This window comes from Gallinula chloropus, assembly GCF_964237585.1.
Source record: "Gallinula chloropus genome assembly, chromosome: 1".
Lineage (NCBI taxonomy): Eukaryota > Metazoa > Chordata > Aves > Gruiformes > Rallidae > Gallinula > Gallinula chloropus.
In genome coordinates, this window is record NC_140085.1 from 5,159,782 (window position 1) to 5,183,463 (window position 23,682).

Sequence of the window (23,682 nt, forward strand, 5' to 3'; positions counted from 1 at the left end):
CGGAATCGATCGTTTATCACCATAACCCCCCCCTCCCTCCACTTTAAACCTAAACCAGAAACATCCCCAAACTCGCCGAGCACTTCCCCCCACCCCCTCCTCTGCATAACTCCAGCACCGTCTCCCCCTCCTATCTCAAGCCCTCCGCGCCTTGCTGAGGAGGAGGAGGAGGAGGAAGAAGAGCAGCAGCGGAGCAGCGAGCGCGGAAGATGGAGGTCTCCACGGACCAGCCGCGGTGGGTGAGCCACCACCACCCGGCCGTGCTCAATGGGCAGCACCCGGACTCGCATCACCCCACGCTTGGCCATACCTACATGGACCCCACGCAGTATCCTCTCGCCGAGGAAGTGGATGTACTTTTTAATATCGACGGACAAGGCAACCCCGTCCCTCCGTATTACGGCAACTCCGTGAGAGCCACCGTGCAGAGATACCCCACGGCCCACCACGGTGAGTGTCCCCAGCGAGACCCCGGCACCCCGCGGGGCAGCCCCGCTGACTCCGCGCTGCCCCCGAGCCCCGCCGGCCCGGTTGCCGTCGGGCAGACCCCGGCAGCTCTCCTGCCGGCGGGGAAACTACGTCACGGGTGGATTTTTGAGCTGGCTTATTGGAAATCAATGAAAATTTAGGGTTCGTTGCTCTTTTTTTCCCTCTATATTTTAAAAACTATTCTTCTTCCTCGTTTCTTCTTCTCCTCTCTCTTATCGATCTCCCCTCTCCCTTCTCTCTTTTGCTCTCTCCTCTCTCTCTCTTTCACCTTTCTCTTGGTTTCTTCCTCTTTCCCTCTCTCTTTCACTTTAGTTCCCCCACCTTTAATTAGGTTAACAGTTATGGTTTTCATACGGTGTTTAGGGTTGGTTTTTTTTTTTCACGATTAAGCTGCTCTGGAGAAGAAAAGCAAACTGGGGAGCAGGGGTGTGAAAATGACCCTGCTGTCCTCACGCTTGGGCTATTTCATTCGCACTTGGTGAGCTTGTTAGGCTCGGGTCGAAAGTTTTGCACACGTATCCAGGGCCACACCACGGCGTGTGTTCAAAATGAGAAAGAAAGAAAAGAAAGGTATTAAAAATCCCGTGGTGTAATCAGGTATCGGATCCGGTGTGTTTTCCTGTGGGTCCTGCAGGAAGGGAGTGATCCACGATGTGAATTTTGTTCCTGGGTCAACAGCTTTTTGAGAGGCGCCAAGGCGGCCCAGGTCCACAGAGCGATTAATGTTTTGGTGGCATCTTTTTAGGAAGGATTGGATTGATCCAGTATCTTTAACTGGAGTTTACCTGCGTGGTTAAAAAAACACGGAAAGGAGAAAACTATATTTTTTTTAAAAAAGAAAAAAAAAAAAGAGAGGAAAAAGCAGATGCTGATTCCTGAAGCCAGAGAGTGGCCTCTGTAGCAGCAAATCTAAAAAAGCCCGAAGTTTGCAATGGAAATCACCCCAAAATCAAGGAGAAGAGAGTGGGATGAGCGAGTGGAGATGGAGCCGAGCCGGGTTCAGGGGGCTGCTCCCAGCACTCAGCTACTTGTTGAGTGCGAGCCTGCATTAGGCTCCGCTCAGTAACTGCATTGTTCTGCTATTAGTCCCTTTAAAACAATTATTTCTAAGGATCAGCAGCCTTTGTCCTTTCTTTCTTTTCTTTTCTTTTCATATCTTTTTTTCCCAATATATCAGCAGAAAGTGGAAATGCGGTCTCTCTGATCTAGTCTGAATATTATTTACTATGTTACTTCCTGGAGCAGATAATGAATCTTGACCCTTTCTATTCGTATAACCCACCTTCCCTTCCTTTCGAGCAGTTACTTTCAGTATTGTTCACAAATGTCTAGTAGGGTGAAAACTAACTTGGAGATTATCTCGAGGCGCACAAGCTCCGGTGCAAACATACTTGTTCACATCGCACCAGCTCTTCTAACTCTCCGTGGCTTTACAGATCCGTGTTTGCATCTCTCCTGCATGTTTAGCAGCCTGCATACATATATCACGATACCTGTTAAGGCTCTCTGGATGTCAATGCATTTCAGAGCTTTATTAACAGGCACAAACTTGCTCTCCTCCAGTTGAATAACTGTGTTTTTCAGCTCACAGCCATATGCTGAACTCGAGGTGGATTTGTGTAGATTTGATTTTTTAAATATATGTATTCTTTTAAACAAGGGCAGCGATTAATTGAAAATATTAGGTACCATCCTTTAAGAACGTTCATAACCAAAGAAAAAAAGGTCTGAGTAAATCTAGGGTTTTGTTGTGGGTGGTTTTTGTTTGGTTTTGTTTGGTTTTTTTTTTTTTCCCAAATCCAGATCTATATTTTAAAACAAAAGTGAAGGATCTCTTGTCATAAGCAGGGGATGCAGAGTTTCTTTTGAGGAGCTTGGTACTCCCTGCATGTGCCATCTCACCACGAAAAATCAGCCTGACAATTATGTGCAGCCTTGTGGAAGAGAGGGAAAAAAAAAAAAAAAAAGGACAAGCCGGGCGGTTTGCAAAGTTTATCAGCTCTGTTGGGAAAGGTTATTATCCCGTCTGAGGGCATCTTCTGGTCTTCTTCGTTTGGCCAGAATAGCCCACGGCTGTGTTCGGGGAAATTATTTTCCAGCTAAGATACAGAAAATGATTTCTGGAGTCGGGACTTGGCGGTTTCACACGGGACCTTCGCTTCTAAATCCACGTGGGATTGTCTGGAAAAGGGGGAGAGTGAAGCAGGGCTCCCCAAATTCCGTGTCTCAGGACTGGCATCCCTACTCGGGGGGTTCCCGACCCGGACACCCCGTTCCCGAGCAGGATCGGGGGCTGCCACCTCCGCCTATTGCGCCTTTTACATTTTAATTTTAAAAGGGAGAGGGGGTTTGAGTCAAATGTCCTTTTGCTTGCTTCCCGCTCCTGCTGAGCTTCCTTTGGGAAGGAGGGAGGTGGGGGGTACTGCTCGGCATCCGCAGGGGGGGTTTGCAAGGGTGGCGAAGGGAGTCTAACGGGCGTTTCTCTGTGCTTTCTCCGAACAGGGAGCCAGGTGTGCCGCCCCCCGCTGCTGCACGGCTCGCTGCCCTGGCTGGACGGGAGCAAGGCGCTGAGCAGCCACCACAGCGCTTCCCCTTGGAACCTCAGCCCTTTCTCCAAGACTTCCATCCATCACAGCTCACCGGGACCCCTTTCCGTCTACCCACCCGCCTCCTCTTCCACTTTATCCGCCGGCCACTCCAGCCCGCACCTTTTCACCTTCCCACCGACCCCTCCTAAAGATGTGTCCCCGGATCCGTCCATCTCCACTCCCGGCTCCACCGGCTCCACCCGGCAGGACGAGAAGGAATGCATCAAATACCAGGTGTCCCTGGCCGATACCATGAAGCTGGAGTCCTCTCACTCTCGGAGCAGCATGGCCTCTTTAGGAGGAGCCACCTCCTCAGCTCATCACCCCATCACTACCTACCCACCGTATGTCCCAGAATATGGCTCTGGACTTTTTCCCCCCAGTAGCCTCTTAGGAGGATCTCCTACCGGGTTCGGCTGTAAATCGCGACCGAAAGCACGGTCAAGCACAGGTAGGGCTTTTGGCTTCTTCATCCCCGTTACTCGGGGAGAGGAAGCTATGGGGGGAGGGATGGAGGGAAGTGGGGTGTAAAGGGATGGAGCTACACCCTGCAGAGGGATGCGCACAAGCATCCGTGTGATGAAGACAGCGCGGGCTGAAGCCCCTGGGGAGGGCAGCTTCACCTTCCTCACAGGTTGCCTCGCTGAGTTTATAACCAAACTCACTCTTGTCCAACCCGGGCCAGGGGTACAACCCCAGGCACGTCGGCCTAGGAGCCCAAACTTTCCCCCCACCCGCCCTAACTCCCTCTCACTGCTGCCGCAAGGCTCCGGCCCCGGGGGCGATCCGGCCCCCTCTGCCACCTCAAGCGCCTACGGTGTGCTCAGCTGCGGCGCCTAAGGAGGAAGCGAAACCTAGGGAACCACAACATTAGTGTACCTCTCTGTGTTTTAATAATGCCACTAAATCCCGGCCAACTTCCCCCGCCTGCCCTCCGCCTCGCTCTTCCCAGGGCCTCTTCCCATGCGGCGCCCGGAGATACGGGGAAGCTTTTCCTTGGGGCTGTGGGGGCAGCTCACACACGCCTCCCTCCCCCCCCCCCCCCCCTTCCCCCGCCTCAACCCCATCCAGCTCCATCCCAAGGTCTTTGACCACCCCCAATTCGAGACCCTAAAAGCATCCCCCTGGCCGCAAGGCTCGGGGAAGAGATGGTGGGGGTGGGGGGTGTCCCAGCGCTGGGCACACCCCTCGGAGGAATGGGGGGTGGTGGTGTGAGGTTTGTGGGGGTGTTGCGCGGCTCAGGCTCCCGATGACTGAACGGTCCGAGCTCCTCGGACGTTGGTGTGCAACGAGGGGTGTGTGTGCAGAGGAAAGGGCTATTAGTCAAAACTCTTTTCTTTTTTCTTTCTTTCTGCCTTTTCTTTTTTTCTCTCTATTTTTTTTTTTTCCGAGGAGGCTGCTGCAGGGTTGCCTGGCATGAATGAGATCAGTTTTCAGGGTTTTTCCAGGGTGACATTTACTCTGTCTGTCTGAGCAGGGACTGTCTCTATTTAGCTGATATGTTTGAGCTAATCCAATTATTTTCAGACTGCTGCACGCGACAGTTGCATTGTTTATCCAGCGCCAGGAACTTTAATAGAGTCCGGATGCGGTTAGAGTGACAAAAAAACCCAGACCTGTATGTTTTGTACATGAAAGCAGGAGAGAAAGAAAAAGAGAGAGATGGAGTGAAACAAAAGAGAAGGACAGAGACTCAAACAGCCCCGGAGCGGCTGCCCCGTTTAACCGGAGGGGCCAAAACGACCCGGGTATTAGCGAGAGTCGATCCCCGCCTGGCCCCGGTACGGACCTGGGTAGGGACCGGTTTATTCTCTCCAACCGGGTCGTACTGTGCTTTTCCCCGGAGCCTTCCGAGCCTCAGCTCCCGCCGGGGCACAGGCTGCGCGGTATTTTCAAACCGTCTCGCCAACCCCCCCTCTTCTTTCCCCGCCCCCCCTCCGGCTTCTTGTTTTCCTTTTGCCACTTTCTGTTAACTTTACCTTCGAGAGAGACACATCTGCGGTTCGTGATAAACCAACCCCAGGAGCAACACCTTTTCTCTCTCTCTCTCTCTCTCTTTTTTTTTTAAAGTTGATTTTAGCAAGCTGGGAAGCTGGCAGACAAAGGGGGTTAGTGCTGGAGGAAAAGGAGGGAGGGGGTGTTTTTGCAGGATGAAAGAGGGAGAAACGGCTGCAAATGTCTTTTTTTTTTGTTGTTGTTGTTGTTGTTTGGGGGTGGTGGTGGTGGTGGTGAGAGGAGGGGGGTTTAGCGCAAAGGCCCTGGAAAAACGGTTGCCGTTTGTGGTTAGGGCGCGGATGCCTTCTTGTTCGAACGTACACGGGTTGGGGCAGCGGGGAGCCGGCTCTGTGCTGAGTTAGCGCTGCTCTGGCCAGATGAGGTCTTGTGATGCTCTCAGATGGGCTGGGAGTGTCATTAGGTGCAAGGAAAAACCCCCAACCACCCAACAAAAACCACTCAACTCTCTGAAAGCAGTCGAGAGGCATCCCCTCCTCCTGTCCTCCCCCCCAGTTCCCTCCTCCAACCTGGGAGGGAAACCCACCAAGAAAAAAAAATGAAAAAGGAGGGAAAGACCTTAATCAGGGCTCAGGCAGGCTCAGGGCTGTTTGGGATTCCAGATGTTAGGGATGGACCATCAGGCTGAGGATGCAGTGGGAAAGCAGAGGGCTTTCTACAGGTCCGGTGGTGGAAGCTTAATTGCAAATGAATCCATAGTGGGGACTGGCAAAGTGTCTGTGTACTGGCTGGGGCTGCAGAGGTGTTTCAGTTGTGATTATATTGAGGGTCTTTGATGTTTGACCTGAAGCCAGAGAAACTCCTTCCCAAGCTCATGCAGCCCCCCTCAGCGTCAGGACAGTGCCCAAGAAGTGACTTCAAGGTTCCCACACACATCAGAAAGGGAAGGATGGACCTAAATTTGGTATCTATCCATCTCAGGAGGAGCTTGGAGGCTCCTGGACAGCCTGCTAAGGTCTGCCAGGTCTGTATGGCAACATGGGGCAAGGGGTATTTTCAGCTAAGGAGAGGCCTGTGAGAGGGGTGAGAGCTTCTTTGGGGACCCCCTCAAGCCACAAATGGGGGGTTCGGGCTGTCATTGTCACCATCCTTCTTGTTGCTGGGGCATGGGCCTGATGCTGCCTGTAGGTTGGTACTGGGGAGACAGACAGGATGAGGCCCAGCCTGTGCCATGAACTTGGACCTATGCTTGGGCATCCTGAGCTTGGAAAGGACAGGCAGGGACTGGCATGGCTGGGTCTCTTGGGATGTTGTTTATGGCGTTTTGGTTTTTTGTTTGGATGGCTCTTTTATTTTCTCTGTGTGTGTGTGTGTGTGTGTGTGTTTCCCCAGCCCCCTTTACCTCCACTTTCCCTAAGTCAACTATGTGCTCTCTTGTTTCCAGAAGGCAGGGAGTGTGTAAATTGTGGGGCTACCTCAACCCCTCTGTGGAGAAGAGACGGCACCGGGCACTATTTGTGTAACGCCTGTGGACTCTATCACAAAATGAATGGGCAGAACCGGCCCCTGATCAAACCCAAGAGAAGGCTGGTGAGTCTCCTTTTCTATTTTTTATTTTCCTTCTTCTGCAGCTTTTATATCATATCAGCAGCTCTGGATGGGCAGGGAAGCTCAGCCAGCTCCAAAATCTGGTCCCACTGCATCAGAGGGCAGGAAGTGGGGGGATGCTTGGAGATGTTGCTCTCTGTGGCACTGTGGGCCTCAGCTGTCTGGTCCTCTTGAAAACTGCAAAACAGGTTAAAACCAAAAGTAAATCAAAATCCAGGGCTTCTTGCAAACTGGAATGGGGTTTTCTCCCTGGTTGCAATGGGGCAGATAGTTCTGCACAGTGCTTCTGGGTGGTGACCCAAGAATGGTGGCGCTTTCCAGGCGACAAAGGCAGAGCAACAATTTCCTAGTGACCAAATAGATTACCAGTAGAACAGGATTTCTCCTGGGTTCTCCACACTGCTGTCCTCCCCTTTCAAGTGTGTCTGCATCCCCTTTGGTTAACAGTGTCATGGAGGGGGAGCCCCAAGCTGAGTACTGGGTGCCGCTGTGACACTGGTTAGAACTTGGTCCTACAAAATGCTTGACTGACAACTTGAACCCACTGTGATCATTTGTACCAGAACCATATGTGGGTCTCAAATTGTGTCATTGCTGCCCGTTGGGCAGCTGCCACCCCCTTGGAGTGGTGAGGCCATGAAGTAGGGAATGGCAAAGTAGGAGTGAGCCTGGTGAGCGAACGAAGCCGAGCGTGTGCCCAGGGCCACAGAAACTGGAGGAAAATGAAAAATGTGGGTAAATATTTGAAATAATAGTTGCAAGACTCACAGCTGTACTATGTAAAGGCAGTGTGTTACAGCATCCCCAGTGATCCATTTACGAATTTCCCTGGAAGCCACAAAAAGGTCTGGAAGCTGTGGGCACGGCTAATAAATGTGTTGAAGTATATTTGGCAAATAATCAGGCAAACCACGAGTGGGGGGAAAAATATATATATATCAAGCAGGGGAGGGGAAAAAAAGTGTTCCCTGCTTGGGAAGTTATTGAATGTTTTGAATGGAGGCACGTTTGGTTTCGTTAGGATTAAAGATGTGGACGGGTTCCTGGGGGGCTGCTCAAAATGCAGAGAAAAAGCAGCTCTTGTGTCTCCGTGGGTTTTCTGAGCCGATGGATGGATCCATCTGGTTGTGTGAGGCCAGATCCTGCAGGCAGGAGTGGGGTAGTTCATCAACTTCATGTTCCCACTGGAGATGCTCACGGCCTCGGTCTTAGGCACGGATTCAGCTTCCTCACCTGTGAGATGCCCACAAGATTGGACCGGTGTTATTCCCACAGGCACCAGGAAGCCTTTGCAGCCTGCAGCCCCAGGAGGGATTACGCTATGAGGGGCAGTGGCGTTGGCTCTGCCTGCCCGTGTGGGTTTTGGGGGAAAATGAAGGTTTGCTCGTTTTCCTCCCAAACTTCCCGTGGGCGAAGCACAGCCCGAGGCAGGATCTCTCTGCGCCTTCCTATATAGCTTTTCCTGTATAGGAAAATGTTGTTTTCCCTCATCTTTCGTAGCCTTATTAGAAAAAAGGAAAAGCTTTCGAGGGAGGGAAGTACAGGCTGGGATTTAAATTTTTTTTGGGCAGCTCTCTTGTTCTCTTCTCCTCCTTCCCCCAGCTCTTCTGTCTTAAACACACACCTCGTTGGGTTGGTTTTGGGTTTTTTTTGTGGGTTTTGTTGTTTTTTGTTTTTTTTTTTTTTTCCTTGTTCTTTCTTTATGTGTAAAGTTAACTTCCTAGGAAAAAGCTGCCGGATATCTGAGCCCTGGAGATAACTCCTAAACAACAGCTCCGTTTCCCCAGCCCAAACACACAGGAGCTTGAGCGTATCCAAACAAGCGGAGGGGGGAGGCAGAATAGAAAAGCGGCTGGAAAAGGGGAAGGGGGGGGGGGAAAGAGCTTTCAAAAAGTGTCTGATGGAACCACGAAAGAATGTCCCGAGTCACCCTCAGCCCAGCACATGTAAAATGAACTATATAAATAAATACATTGTAAAAGGTCATTCTTGGGGGAAAAAAAAAAAAAAGAGGAAGAAAGAAAAAGAGAGATCTTGTCTTGCATAATCACTTCAATCTTGGGCATTTTAGTTAAAGTTTAAGCTAAAAAAAAAAAAAAAGTTCCTGCTCTTTGAATGCAGCCTTTGCTAAATGGGAACTTTTGATTTTTTCTATATATGTATTTTTTTTCCAGCACTGCCCGGGGGAAAAAAAAAACCCACCAAAAGAAACATTTCTAATGCTGTTTGCATCTAAATTTTTTTTCCCTTGCTAACCTCCAAAAAAAAAAAAAACCAACTCGAAAAAGGTACCAAGGCTGGGCCCACGTTTGCATTTTGTGTTCGTAGAGGTAGATGTGTGTCTGTGGCTTGACTTGATCCTTCCTGACCTGTGAAGGCGAGCGAGCTGGGGAAGGTGGCGCGTGTATAGAGGCTCAGGGTGGGGATCCAGTGTGTGCTCCTCTCCTTCTGCCACAAATTTCCTCTGTGACCTTGGGCTGGTTTTGTAGGCTCTGATCCCAGGCATGCTGAAACTAATGAAAGGACGCTGATGGGTTGGGGAGAGAAGGCAAATAAACCTTTGGATGCTGAGAACCCAACCTAAACTTTATTAAAATCAACGGGTGTCTTTGTAAGGGCTTCCTTTAGGGGAGATGGATGGAGCCTTACCAGTTGAGGGGGCTCGAACAGATCTGCTTTGGAGGAAGGTGGAAGATCTGAAGATGTTGGCGAGGGCATCAGGAACAGGCAGGTGGTACAGTGCCACCGCTCTGCTTAAAAGCTCTTGGAGACCGTTCCTGCCCCTGTTGAAGCCAATGGTAGCCCGGTCATTGATGTTGCTGGGAAAAACCTTCCTGTGGATTTTCTTCCTTTCCCCACCCGTGTGGATGTAGAGATCTCCAATTCCATCTCCAGCCGTGCTGGTTTTGGAAGGATTGTAGTCACTTTCTCAGAAGGTCTGTGTACGTGCGGTCTTTATTTTTTTTTTTGTTTTAGGAAGCTGACATTTACAGCTTTCTGGGTACCCCATATGAATCCAGACACCAAAAAACACCTCTTAATAAAGCATCTTTATCGGTGCTTCCTTCCTCCTGCACTGTCCTCAACCCCACCGCCTCATCATTGCCAGCGGTTCTGAAGTTGTGGCCTCACTCGCACGCTCCTGGGCCAGGAGCTCTGGTCCTACGGATGATATGGGGCACCCTGTTAGTCATCCCATTACTTACATGGTCAGGCTCAGGCTGGTGATTAGCGTCAGTAGATGCCATTGCTGGGAGGTTTTACAATAGTGTTATTATTCATTGTTTCCTGCCCGCTGCCGGTGTCTCCAGTCGAAGTTGGTAAAGCATAAAAGGTGCAGCCCCAGACCGAAAGAGCAGAGAGTTTAAAATGTACAGCTCACAACGCTCAAGTTTTGCAGGGGGAAGTGTGGCAGATGGAAAAGGTTTTATAAAGACAGTGAACGTTGTGATTTATGCGTTTACTTAATGTCAGGGAGTGTGTGAACGTAGCAAGGCGGTGTGATCGGGCGCGTCTTCTGAACGCACTTGCCGTGAGAGGAATTACGGCGAGTGCCATGTAGAAACCCCAAATATCTTCAAAGGGGATGTTTCCCCTGTGTGGGCTGAGTCAAATATCACTGGTTTTTAGAAATTTCCTTAGGTTTGATTTTTGGGTCTGATAAGGGCAAAGCTACCACTGAGAGACTCAATCCAGCCTGTGAGCCACCCGTGCCGGCCGACAGGAGCTGGGGTGGAGGGGGGCAGAGATCTGCTGAATTGGCCCCTGGGTCTTGGTCAGAGCCCAGGTCTTCAAGCTGTTGTGTCCATCCTGTGCCTGAAGCATGTGTATTGACCCACTGATTTTGATGGGAATCAACTTTGGGGCCATGGTCCTGTCTGGAGGGGGACGGGACTGAGGTGTGTATGTGCACGGGCACATCTGTCCGGGGCTCCGCTGTTCAAGGTGGGATGCTTCTCCTGCTGGCACTGGGATTTTTGCAAACCAGAGACCTGTGCGCCGTTCCCAGCTCCTGCTTATCGACAGCACAGGGAAGTCAGCTAGAGGCCTCGTCGGGCTGGAGGTCGGCTTGTTTCGGCATGGTTTATAGTCCATCCCCATGGGCAGGCAGCGAGAGCCCCTTGCTGTCGGATCAGGCACCCTGTGATGCACCCTAATGCTCATGGGCATCGTATTACTTACTTTATTATTATTATTTTTTTTAGATAGTCCTTTTTGTCTAATTAAAAGAAAAGTAAAAATCCTGCTCTATCTAAAACAAAACCAACCCATCCCCTCTTCCACCTACGCCGCATTCAATTATGATTAAAATTGCAACATGACCTAACAAGAGCTGGTATTAAAACTACTGTTGTGCCAGTGTCCATGTTTGCATTTTGGGTTTGTTGTACGGTATCCAAAGATGTGGTAGGATTTTGGTTGGGTTTTTTTGGAGTGGGTTTTTTTTTTGTTTTGTTTTTAATGTTGGATGTGCTACAGTGTGCGGCTGTGTGGGGTGAGGGGTAAATTTGAAACAGTAAGAGCACAAAAGAGAGCATTAAAGGCTCAGTTCTGCAAGGTGCCAAGCATTGCTATGATCTGGCAAATCGCTTAAGCACATGTTTTAACTTTAAGCACATGAGCAGTCCCATTGAAAGCAACGGCGCTGGGATGAAATCAGAGCTCTGGGACTGTGTCATGTTGATGAAGAAGCAATAGGATGGGGATCTAAAGGTCTTTTTTTTAGGAGCTGTGGGCACTTGTACACAGGCAAGCATGCATACGCGTTCGCATAGGAGCCCGCAAACTCCTCTTCCTCCTCCAGTGGCAGAATGACAATTCGCTAAAGTTACAGTTTTTAAATGATAAACACCAACTCATGCATGTGGAAGAGGAGCAACTTTGCTAAATTTTGGCTTTGCTAAATCACTATCACAGCCAAGAAAAGAAAGCTCCTTTAAACACCTTGACGCGCAAACTTATTTTCCCTTGTTCCCTCCCCCTTTATGGAATGGTAAATTCGTCTTTCAGGCTCCCTACCAGCCCTTAAATAAACATGAAGGTTTGGGATGCAGAAGGGTGTAATTAAAAAGTTGGGATTCTCGCTCTTTGCCACGGTGTTATTTCCGATCTGGAACCTGTGCCCTTTGAAGCTGAGCTGAATTTACGGGACCGGGCCGTATTTGCGGTCAGACCCGGTGAGCAGCTGCCCACCGAGCTCAGCGTGGGTCTCACCCAGCACTTGCTTGGAGCCGGCGTGACTCATGCCATTGACTCTGGCAATTGTTGGTTCAGGCCCTGACTGCAGAATTAGACCCCTGGGGGGGTCTGAGAGAATTAAGATGGAAAGACATGTTGGCATTTAAATAATATTTTCCCCTCTGGAATGGGCTGTGCCAGCGCTGCTAATTTTGATGAGTTCTATCAGAGGTTTAGCACTTACTTTTAGGATGCCCTTTGGCACCTGATTCAGTTCATATATAATTTGGGATTAAAGTACCTTGGGGATTTTTTTTTCCAAAATTATTATTTGTTCTCACAAGCCAGTTTCTGGAGGCCTCTGCCGATGTGCGTCAGTCTTGCAGGGCTGATGTTTTCTTTCTCAGCGATTTTGCTGATTGCATCCTTTTTATTTTTTAACACGGGTGTTTTTTCTTTCCCTCTCCTTCTCTCCCCTTATCCCACCCCCCACCCTTCCCGCAGTCTGCAGCCCGGAGGGCGGGCACGTCCTGCGCAAACTGTCAGACCACCACTACCACCCTGTGGAGGAGAAATGCCAACGGCGATCCTGTCTGTAACGCCTGCGGGCTCTACTACAAGCTGCACAATGTAAGTGTGACTGTAATACTCAACAACTGGGCTTCAGTTTCGGTGCCTGATGGTCCAAACTCTTCTTTGACTTAAGGATTTCCAATCTCAGGTCTCGGGTGGTGCTGAGACCTTCTTTATCCTTTTGGGGACCTTGGGGGTTGGAGCAAGTTGGCACCCCCTCAAATGTAGCTGATCTGACTCAGGGAAGTATAAAACAGGGCAGCCCATGGGTAATGTTAGAGCCTTCCCATGCCTGAGCCAAGAAAGGAGGGGTGGATCAACACAGAGAGACATTATCTGCTGCTGATTGGGCTCAGCGCGTTGGAAAAGACAACACGCTGTCCTGCAAGCTGATACCCCTTCTATGAGTATCTTGGTTCCTCCAGCAAATACACACTCTGGGAAAAAAAAAAAGCAAAATGTGCCAGCACCTATTTAGATCTTTCTTGGGTTTGTGGCTGCCTTTGTCTCTTCCCTCCACCCATCCCCAAAGACGATTTATTTAGGTCTTGTGTTTGCCCTGGTTGACACAAGTGATTCCTAAACCAAAAAGGACTTGATTTAGTTAGAGGGTTGCAGAGTCTCCTCAACCTGTGATGTAAATTTTAAAGTGTCTGTCATGGAAGAGGAGAAAAAATGGAATGAAGTGGCTGGCAGATTTAATCTAATATCTCCATGCAAAGCCAGCTTTGGCTAAAAGGGATCTGAAAAGTCTTCTGCTAATGAATGAGTCTTAAGGCTACTCTTGTTACTCTTATTCCACATGCGGCATTAGAAGAATTATTATGTCAGAATAAGGAAAAGAATCTTAAATTTCCCTGCTTTGATATCACTTTCCCCTCTTCCCCGTTCTTTTTTCTTCATAGTGGTCACTTGCTTTATATTTGACTTAGAATCTCAGGCTATGTTTTGCCCTCATGTCCACCCACACAAACACATCAAAGGCAGATTGGTTTCCATGGGGCACCCAACCCTTGTGGTGTCTCAGTCTCTTCCATTTGTTATTTCAAGCTCTTCTGTTTCTTGGGATGAGTAAACAAGTTTGGATTAAGCAGAAAAAAACCCCAAAACCAACCAGGGTAATTTTTCACCTGTTCTGTGAGAGGCATCTCTCTTGGAAAAAAGGAAAATGTGTTTACTCTTTGGTAGGCAGGTGTCTCAGCATGTCCTGAGTCCTATGTAGCAAACAAAGCTTGTCATCAAACTCTCAGTGTGATCACTGCAAACAAAGGGGTTGGACCCAGAGTAAAAACTCTCAGAATATCACAAGAAAATATTCTCTGTTTGCTATTTCCATGGAAGAAGAGAGCAAGGTCAGCCAGTTACACTAGAGGAGCCGATGCTTGCAGTATGTTTTCATTTTGGCCTTGTAGCTGCCAGTGGTAGGGCTTAAACCACAGAGTTTTGGAGATCTATAGGGAGGGACACCTATACCTGCACTGCTTCCCTGTACTCCAGCAAAGCCCTTTGAAGAAAACAGGCTCTTCTCTGGTGCCATTCATTGGACTTGATGGAGGTGCCTGCGTTTGGATGGGATGACTTGTACCCTTGAAGATGGTCTAGCTTCTCCCCATGACTATAAAACGTGGCAAGATGATTTCAAATAGGCCTACCTGCATTGTAGACATCTGACCAGAGGGATGTCCTGTAAGGTGTCTATAATGTTGTCCTGAGTGTGCTGAGGTTCTCTGGAAATATACCTTCAAGAAGACATCCTTTTCTTTTTCACACTAACATTCTGAATCTAGTTGGCCTGAATTGACCCCTAGATCCATTGTTTAGGGAAACTCTTATCCAGCTGTGAAATTTGTGACATGGGGCAGGCCTTGAGCGTATTGGAATCATTTTCATATTCATTAAAAACACCGACAGCTGCTTAAAAGCTCAGCACAGCTACTTACCAAAGTCAAGTAGCATCTTGCCCTATGAGCAACTCCATTAATGGGACCTGCTTAAATGAAACAAACCCCTAGAGGACTGAGATACCGTGTGCAGAAATGTAACTGGGCAAGGATACTAAAATTTGGCTCTGAGTGGGTAGATCCTCTTCTCTTTTCTTTTTTAAACTTTTTAAAGATGATGCTTAATTACTACTGTAGTGAGAAACAACAGCTGGTAGTCCTTTAACATACCACCCTCAGCTCTAAAGGTCCACAATGGCAGAGAATTGGATCATTATTCTCCAGCCCAAAAGACTTTGGAGGCTTTGATGATGAAGGCCAAATTGTGTTTCAGAAGCTAAATGCGAGTGAATTTTTTGAGACCAGTGGTAAGGTGGGGGTAGCTTCATGGAGGTGCCTTCTCTTTATGGCTGGTGGGACACAGGACCTAGGAAGCTGTGCTAATGGCCTGGTGAATGCCACCAGCATCATCCTTTAATCAGCCTAAGTCGGGGAGGAAGTTTGGGGGTTGCACATGGACAAGGTTCCTTGGCTGGTGCAAGTTGGTCTGGTCTGTTGAAGTGCAAGACCCACTTGTGTAGGCTGTGGTCCTGCTCCTCTTATGTAGCTGTATCTACATGGGTTCTCCCTCAGGAGAGGTGTCAGAAATACAGAGGATCATCATAATACGTCTTTCCCAGTGTGTCTCCCAACGAGCTGAGTATGTCTGCAAAAAATGTTGTGTCGATGCCAGTGGAAGGTCTTTGACTGCTTGGCAGATGCCTTAACCCTGTTTCAAGGCTAGGTTGTAGAAAACTCCTGGATGCTTTTTTACCCACAGTCATTCTCTCCTGCTTTTGTCTTTTCTTTAATGACTTTTTCTTGGACCTTCAGATCATTAGGGTGCATCTGAAGAAGAAATTTACCTGTTTTCTAAGTCCACACTGGGCATGATGCAGTGAAAAAGCTCTTCTTTCATGGAGCAGTGTTTTCAAGGGGCCATAGCAATTTGTTTTACTGTTGATTCCCACTGCTTAAGCAAACCCATTTGTCAGTAGGATATGAGCAATAATCATAATAGTCTTGGGGTGCATTTAGTGAAGCTGCTGGCATTTCTCCCACTGACTTCCACAAGAGCTGTCTCCATTAACACCAGTATTAACAATGACTAATATTTCACATTGATACTGTGCCTTTCATCCTGTGGCATCCCAGAGTGCTTTCTAAGATACAGCCAGCCTGAAAGATTAACCCAACACTGTAATGACTATGTCTGAAGGATAAATCCTCTTCAGTGACAGGACCTTATTCAGGTCAATGGCAAAATCCCATTGTCTTCAGTCAGAGCGAGTTCAGACCTCTAATGTTTGGGACTATCCCCTGGGTTTGATCTGTTGAATGCGAGGTTCTCATCCTTGCTATTTTAGCCCTTCTTAGAAGGGGAATGAGCCTTCACTCACTTCAAGGAGGGGTGGTAGTATACCTGCTGGAGATGTACAGCCCGTGCCCATAAAAATGAGTGAGTTGCCATTGTTTATGGTAAAAGTTTTCAGAGAAGGCCTCTTTCATAATGTCCTAAAGCAGGGCTATGCATCCTGAGGGCAAAGCAGTCAGTACTTTGCATACGATAAAACAAAGAGCGTAATTCCTGCCCAAAATTAATTGGCTCCATCTGAAATTAATGGATTTCATATACATGTGTTGGGCTGTTTTAATTTTAATTTGGCATGTGTTTATCATTTTTATTACAATGAATTTTCATAGAGAAGGTCTTCCCTCCAGGACTCTTGCTTCTCTGTCCCAGAAACAGAGATGGGTCTGTGGTTTTGATGTTTTGGGGATCGCATCGATTTTGCCGTGACTGGTCTTTGAAGTCAGTGGAAAGAATTCCAGCTTGCTGGTCTCACTCCTCCTGGCATTTATGTGAGTCCTTATCTGTTGGGCACTTGGGTCAGGGACTTGCTAGGAGGGTAAGACCACATACACCAGGATGGTGTGCCCAGCTAACAGCTTGGATGGTATCCCTGACCCCAGTTGCAGGGCTGGCTGTGGCTTTGTCACCAGCTTGAGCAAAACTAGTATTTCTATCCTTAACTTTCACATCATGACATAGGCCAACCTGTTCTTAGAGAGTGAGTGAAACATGAAGCTGCTTTGAGGAAGTGGTCACTGTCCTGCAGGACATGACACCTAGCTACACAGGGTGAGGACCCAGTGCTTGCTCCAAAAGCCAGCACAGTCCTGGTCCCAGGCTGATGTTGCTTTGCCATCATCAGGTCCTGAGCTTGCACCTTTGCTGCTTCACCTGGAAATCAGTTCTGGCTGCCCTTGGGCCTTTGTGTCATAAAGAAAATCTTCATTAGGAGGTGGGGAGCCTGGGGCTCATGTGTGCCTCTCCAAATCTCAGCTGGATTCATCAGGGATCGAGACTTCCAGGTCTCCTTCTAGCACTGCTGCTTGGTGGGGCTTTCTTGGGGCTTTCTCCTGGCTTTGAACCTGGGCAACACATCCCCGCTGGCTGATTTAAAAAAGGTCAGGCAAAGCTTTCCTATTCCAGCCATCCAGCTGGAGCGAAGGGCTTTCCTTCCTTGTGTGTGCATCCTTGTTCCCCTGGAAAGGACAGGAAGCCAGGGAGACGGGTGATGTTGTGTTTAAAACCCATGACATTTGAGGTTTTTGCTTGTTACTGCCTCAGGGCTGCTGTTGGACTGCAGATGGGCCGATTCTTCCTTCCTACCTTTAGCTGCTGGCAAGCAGGGCTGCTCCCTCTGTCTCCTTATCCAGAGATAGAGGAATCAGCCTTTTATTCACCCCTTTTTGGGCTGAGATGAAGTTTCCCATCATTGCTGGTACGGAGAGCCTGAGGTCACTTATTCAGCCTGAGACGACGAACTTTGGGATGCCAAAACTGGAGCAGATGAGCCTGGTCTTTCCTCTCCCCATGCCTCCACCTCCTCATGTAACAGGGAGCTATTGTATTCCTGCCCCCCCCAGGGAGAGAATTCCGTGAATGATTCCCATGCTGCGGGGAAAGGCACCAAGCAGTGGCTGATGAGCAAGAAGTGAAACTTGGCTGTGATCTGGAAGAAGGGAGTGCTTTGTCCCTTGCACTGATTTAACTTCTTACGAGTGAAGTTCTGCCTAGGACCCTTGCAGCATCTTCTTTTCATTGTTCTCACCAGGGTAGAGACAGCAATTCCCAATGGATAGTGGATCCAGTTCCCCTCCCTTCTTGCCCTTTTGCAGAATATCCATCAACACTTGTGTCATGCTCAGATTTATTGTAAAAAAGGGGTGTTCAGCCCCAGAGTGGTTTGGTGGCCTCTCCTGCTCTCTGCTATGGGTGAAATTCTGTGGAGGAGCCAGTACAAGACCCGAACAACTCCCCATGTAGACTCCCAGCTCCAGATTTTTAAGGATGTTTATAGATCTTGGATTCACACATCCCTTCCCAAGTGTTGTCTTTGGGGTTTTGATGGTACCTGTGTTGATGCATGTTGTGATGCTGCCTTTCTATGCAGTGACAAGAGTTTCATACAGAAGGTCGAACAGACCTTTTGCTACTGTTTCCTAGCCTTGATGGGTGTATGGGTGGTCACTACTGTTGTGTATATTCATGCAGAAGAATATAATGCTTACCTTTCCTTGAGATATGTTTGCCCACAAGTAGAAAACACTCTGTTTGGCAGCACAGATACTTGTGCTAGGCCTAAAAACACCCCCAAAACCACCCTGTAAGACTTCAGAAATAAACCGTAAAGGCTGAAACAAACCTGAAAGGATGGTCAAAGCAAACTGTTTTGAAAGAACAGTAAGAGAAACACCCATCCTTTTCATGAAGAGTTTGCCCAGCTCCCTAAGGCTGCTGTGAAAGTTTGCACTGAAATCCCAGCAGCTCTTGCTGCTAATGGTTTTAGATCAGTCAGGAAGCCTCGGGGTGAGACAGTGTCTGCAGGGAATATTTCAGGGTGATAATGATTGGTTTCGTTCCTAAACATGGTGCAATTACCTAATGTGCAGATAGCTGAAATTTTTCAGCCGCTGTGAGATATTCGGGTATGTTTTGCTCCTGTGAGGCTCTGCTGGCAATTTTCTGTCATCTTCAGAAATTTCAACAGAACTTGGGATTTCCTGGTGGGATCTGGTGGGATCTGGCATGATGGGGAGAAGTTGTGTAGCTGTGGCACATGGGGTGTACAATGGGAGGAGGTTGGGCTGCTGACTCTACAGTTGGTCCTGGGCACATCCCTGGGGCTGCTTGGGTATGGGACAGACAAATCCCACAGTGATCTGGGGACAAAGGATGGAAGCACAAAAAAAATAATTGATTTTTGTTTAGATTAACAGACCCCTGACTATGAAGAAGGAAGGAATTCAGACCAGAAACCGAAAAATGTCTAGCAAATCCAAAAAGTGCAAAAAGGTCCATGACAACCTTGAAGACTTTCCCAAGAGCAGCTCTTTTAACCCCGCCGCCCTCTCCAGACACATGTCCTCCATCAGCCACATTTCACCTTTCAGTCACTCCAGCCACATGCTGACTACACCGACACCGATGCATCCTCCATCCAGCCTCTCCTTCGGACCTCACCATCCTTCCAGTATGGTCACTGCTATGGGTTAGCAAGAGACTTCCCTGCTGAATGCTTACAGTCTCAAAATGAGATTTACTTTATATACTTGCATTTTTGCAGGCGTGTGGTTATGGGTCTGACATCCCAAATCAAATGGGAGGGGGTAAAAAGGATTAAAAAAAAAGAAAAAGTTAAATAAAAATGTTATTTGAAGGCGTAAGAGAGAGGAAAAAAATCACAAAACCCACAGAAAAAAAAAACTACAAAAAGCACCAAAAAAAGGAAAAAAAAAGAAAAAAAGAGAAAAAAGTAAAAAAAAGTTTAAAGAAAATGATGTTTGCCACTTTTTAAAGGAACTCACTATGGCGTCTATGTATTCTTACCCACTGAATCTGGATACCATTTGTGAATAAGCCATTCAGAACTTGCATTCCCTATTGGACAGGATCTCTAGTGCTGTGAAAAAAAAAATAATAAAATAAAATAAAAACCGCTGAACATTGCATATAACTTATATTGTAAGAAATACTGTACATTTGAGGAAGACTTTATTGCATCTGGGAAGCTGTAAAGAAAAAGGCATGAAGGACTCCAAGAGAAATTTTTTTTGTTTTTTTGTTTTTTTTAAAAAGGAAAAGAAAGAGGACGGGAGGACAATTAAAAAGAAAAAAACAAACAGAAAAATAAACAATGCAGACCAAGAGGAAACACGGTCTTACAAACAAATGGACCAACTGCCAGTCATGTCTTCTCCTTTTATTTTATTTGTATTTTGGTTTTTATTCCGTTGGTTGGTTGGTTTTTTTTGGTTTTTGGTTGGTTTTTTTGGTTTCCTTTTTTTTTTTTTGTTTCTGGGAAGAGGGAGGGGGCTGGCTAGAACGGTGTTGATGATGCATTAACTAACTAACTTACTAAATAAATAACTAAATAAATAAAACCTGTAGGGAGATCATTCATTTCGGGCCATGGGCCTTTTACATAGGAAGTACCAATGGTGTCAGGCAATCAGTGTTAACATGCAGACATTGCCAACAAGGGGTTTTTCGGATAGCCATTCTCCAGGTCTATATGCATTGTGAACAAGTTCCTGTAATTGTTGTTTGTATGTATAATTCAACGCACCAAAATAAGAAAGATGTAGATTTATTTCATCCTGTTATACAGACTGAATGGTTGTACAAATTTATTTACTGCTAGTGATAAGACCTGCTTTTTTTTTTGTTTTATTTTGTTTTCATATTTTTCCTCCTTTTTTTTTTTTTTGAGAATAAACTAGATTAAATTCTGTTGACTTAAAAGTCTTTTGTGCTTGGGGTGGGGGAAAGAAATATGTTTCTTTGGTTATTTTTTTTGAAAAATTTGTTTTGATGGTATTTATTACTTAGTTGCCTTGGGTATGGGAATGTGTGTCTCTGCGCTCATGCTGATGGCCAACGCAGTGTTTGTGCTGGCTTGATATATATATATATATATATATAAAGAAACCCACAACAGCACAGAACAAAGGAAAAAAACCAACCCAACCCTCAAAAATAAATGGACTGCATGTTAGTGTAACCCCACTGTCCTGTGTGTCCTCACTGTCCCCTGAACCTCAGCCCAGCCTACTGTCGAGCTTGCACATGGGATGGATCCCTTTTGGTCTCAGTCAACTGTGGCCACCACAGTGGCAAACCTGTGTAGAGGACAATGTGGGACTGGCATAAGTGCAAAGGTATGGCAAGGCCCTTATGATCCTGGCTACTTTTTGGGCAGTACTAGGAAAGATGCCCGAGACTTTGGACAGGAGCTGGAGAAGCAATTTCTGCTCTGTCCCATTGGGTACTCAATGGTATAATTTGATGGTGTAAAGTTGAGATCTTGATGTGAAAACGAGATGGACCAGGTCCTGTCCCTCTGCTTAGAGTAATGGGCAGAACCTGTTACAAAAACCTGGGTTTGATGGCAGACAGAGGACAGTTCCCAAAAAAATTCAAAGGCCATCAGCCAGCCCCTTCCTGCAAGAGTTTTCTTTGAAAAAATGCCATTTGTATTAATTATTGTTACCATCAAGGTTTGGCTCTTATAATTTGATTTCTCACTGTTTAACTGTTAGGAATCTGTTCTCCTTTTAGTCTTCAGTATTTACTCTGACAGATTCTTTATACCATCATAAGGCTTGGGCATTTATTTTCCAGATAGAGGGTTAAATGTCTTTATCACTCCTCTCCATTTGCTGGAGATTTAAACATGGTGTGATAAAACAGAAGTTGCCAAGGCTATGAGAAAACGCTTAAAAAAACTCCAAACAAAAAAACAACCCCCAAATGTAAAAACCTCAACAGATGTGACCTGCAAATGAATTTTTTTTTAATGTGAAATAAAATAACTGAGTCCTTTCACCCAGAAATATGTGTACTCCTGCCTTTCGATGCCAAGTGGATGGAAAAATATCACAGTAACTGTCAGATGCTGGTTTGAATCCATTTTCTCTTGGGTGATAACTATTGAAGGTAACAGTGGCATGGGCTAATGTTCTTCTGCAGGGTGGCTCGTATGAGTAAGGATGTTTCATGTAAGAAAGACCACTTTGAAACTTTCACGATGATTATACAGAGGTCAAAGAGTCATTTGATTTGGGAATGGGGGAGGAGAGGAAGAGGATTGACCTTTATTTGGGCTTTTTTTTCTTCCTCTGTTTCAAAATGAGCCTAGTTAAACTATGTCTACCATAAAGGAGGATTTAGCAGATGTAAGCAGAACAGGCAGTAATTGCTTTGTAATGTTGTATATTCTTTCCTTTTTACTCTGTTGACAAAAATGTGTAAAAAAAAAGGTCAGAACAAATGGCACACATTTAAAATCTTCTGTTAATCACCTTTCTGCTTTCTCAATGAATATTTTAAGCATAAAGGCTAAATGTTGAAATAAAAGAGTGAAGAATTACTGAGATGCAAATGGAGATCTTGTTGGCTCCTAATTAATCATCTGCGAACTATAAAGCTATTTTCAATTAGCCTGACAAATCAAAGGAAATAATCATCTTTGCTGATATTAAGCTTGAGAGATTATTATTTTTTAATTCGTGATGCTACAACCTTTCCCTCCTTTCACTCATCAACAGACTGCAGCTGGACTAATATATTGATTCCAGGACCTCAGCAATAGTGAAAATTAGAGGAGGATTCACATGACATAATTTTGCACGTGTGTATTATTGTATTTGAAAATACATTTTCCTTCCATTTGCTTTAGAGGGAACTGGATCCTGAGTTTCTGGTTCTCAGTTTTTTTCCCCTAAAAGCTGGAAACACCTTTTTCTTGCAGTTTCCTTCTGATGTTGTTTCATAGCTCTTAAGGGCACAGAGCGAGATGAAGTGGGATAGGGGCCAGCTTGGAGGATGGGAATCCTGAGAAGGACACAAATACAGACATTCTGTCTGTGTATGCTCTAGGAAACATATACAGTTTGTCCTGAGAGTTCTTGCATCAATTATTTTATATTCTGATGCCAGGAGCAGGATGAAAAAGATCTCTCACATCATATACCCCCTGATTACTGCCCACGATGCTAAATCAGCATGAGTGGTCTACCAGTTTCTCAGTTATGGATTTTTTTTTTTCCTTTTCTTCTTCCAGGGCAAATATTCCAGAATTTTAATGTCTTGAAGGGTTTTGTTTGCTTGGGGTTTTATTATATTTTTTTTTTCTTGGGTGTTTTTTTTGTTTGTGTGTTTGTTTTTGTCCCTCCCTTTAACACATGGGGAAATGCTGGTTTACAGAAAAGGCCAAGAGCTGTTGTTCTTGGGCAAATATCTTGTGAGCAGCGACTCTGCCTTTCTTAATTTCTGAAATTGCAGGGAAGAGCTGATGATAGGCAGGTTGGAGCAGGAAAGCCCTCTGAGTCATGGCTCTACTTCAACCATCTATATGGTGTAGAAAACACGATGGAAGTCATTAGTGGGGTCAAATCTTGTGGTCTTTTTGCAGGCAAGATGCCTTGTGCAAATTTGCGTGAGTAATAGCTGCCATGCTGATGTGACTCTGGTGACTATATTTTACTGATGATCCAAGCAAAAGTCCATTGACATCAGTGGAAAGACTCCTAATGAGTAATGCAATAAGACTTGAATCAAGACCTCCTATATTAACTTCACTGTTATCACCTTGATTTATCTGCCTCAGTTAACTTTTCGGCTGCATTGGTCCAGTGTCAGTACATGTATGTGCACACAGACATGCACACAGTACTGAAGGGACATTTTTAAGGTTACCAAGCTCAATGCTCCAAGACTGAAGAAATAAGAAATGCTGTAATTAATACCATCCACAGGACCTTATTTTCTTCCTACACATTTGAATTATGAGTGTTCTTAGGATGTGCCTAGAACTGCATTTAGGTTCAGATTAGCAGTCTGCTTTTGAAGCGATTTCCCAATGCTTTAGGTTTATTAGCATTTCCCAATACTTTAGGTTTCCCATCACTTTAGGGTGATGACATTTTATCTTGGATCATGCAATATTCCTTGGGCTCCCACCTGACGTGCTACACTAATGGGAGCTCAGGTCACAGGGACAAACTAAAACTACCTGAAGCAACACAGCAAAATACAATTTTTGGGTCCTCATCACAGGTTGTTTTTTCCCTTCAGACTCCTAGTGCACTGTGCTACTTGCTACAGCACACACTGCCATAAACCACATGTACTCATACATCTTTTTTGGTCAACAAGATTTCTGATAAACTCAGGACTGTTTGATGAAGGGACTAGAGGAAATCTGTCTTATGTTTTGCAGTTTGGGATAACAGATGATCTTATG

The 23,682-nt window shown here is 46.4% G+C and overlaps 1 protein-coding gene across 1 annotated transcript; it reads left to right on the forward strand.

The window, feature by feature from the left end:
* Window positions 1-209: 209 nt before the first annotated feature.
* GATA3 (GATA binding protein 3) lies at window positions 210-20,126 on the forward strand (the record flags this gene model as incomplete). Its single annotated transcript, XM_084264960.1, has 5 exons — window positions 210-450; window positions 2,992-3,597; window positions 6,475-6,620; window positions 12,321-12,446; window positions 18,648-20,126. 5 exons carry the CDS (start codon window positions 210-212, stop codon window positions 18,930-18,932), a joined length of 1,404 nt encoding a protein of 467 aa, XP_084121086.1. The 3' UTR covers window positions 18,933-20,126.
* Window positions 20,127-23,682: the final 3,556 nt, after the last annotated feature.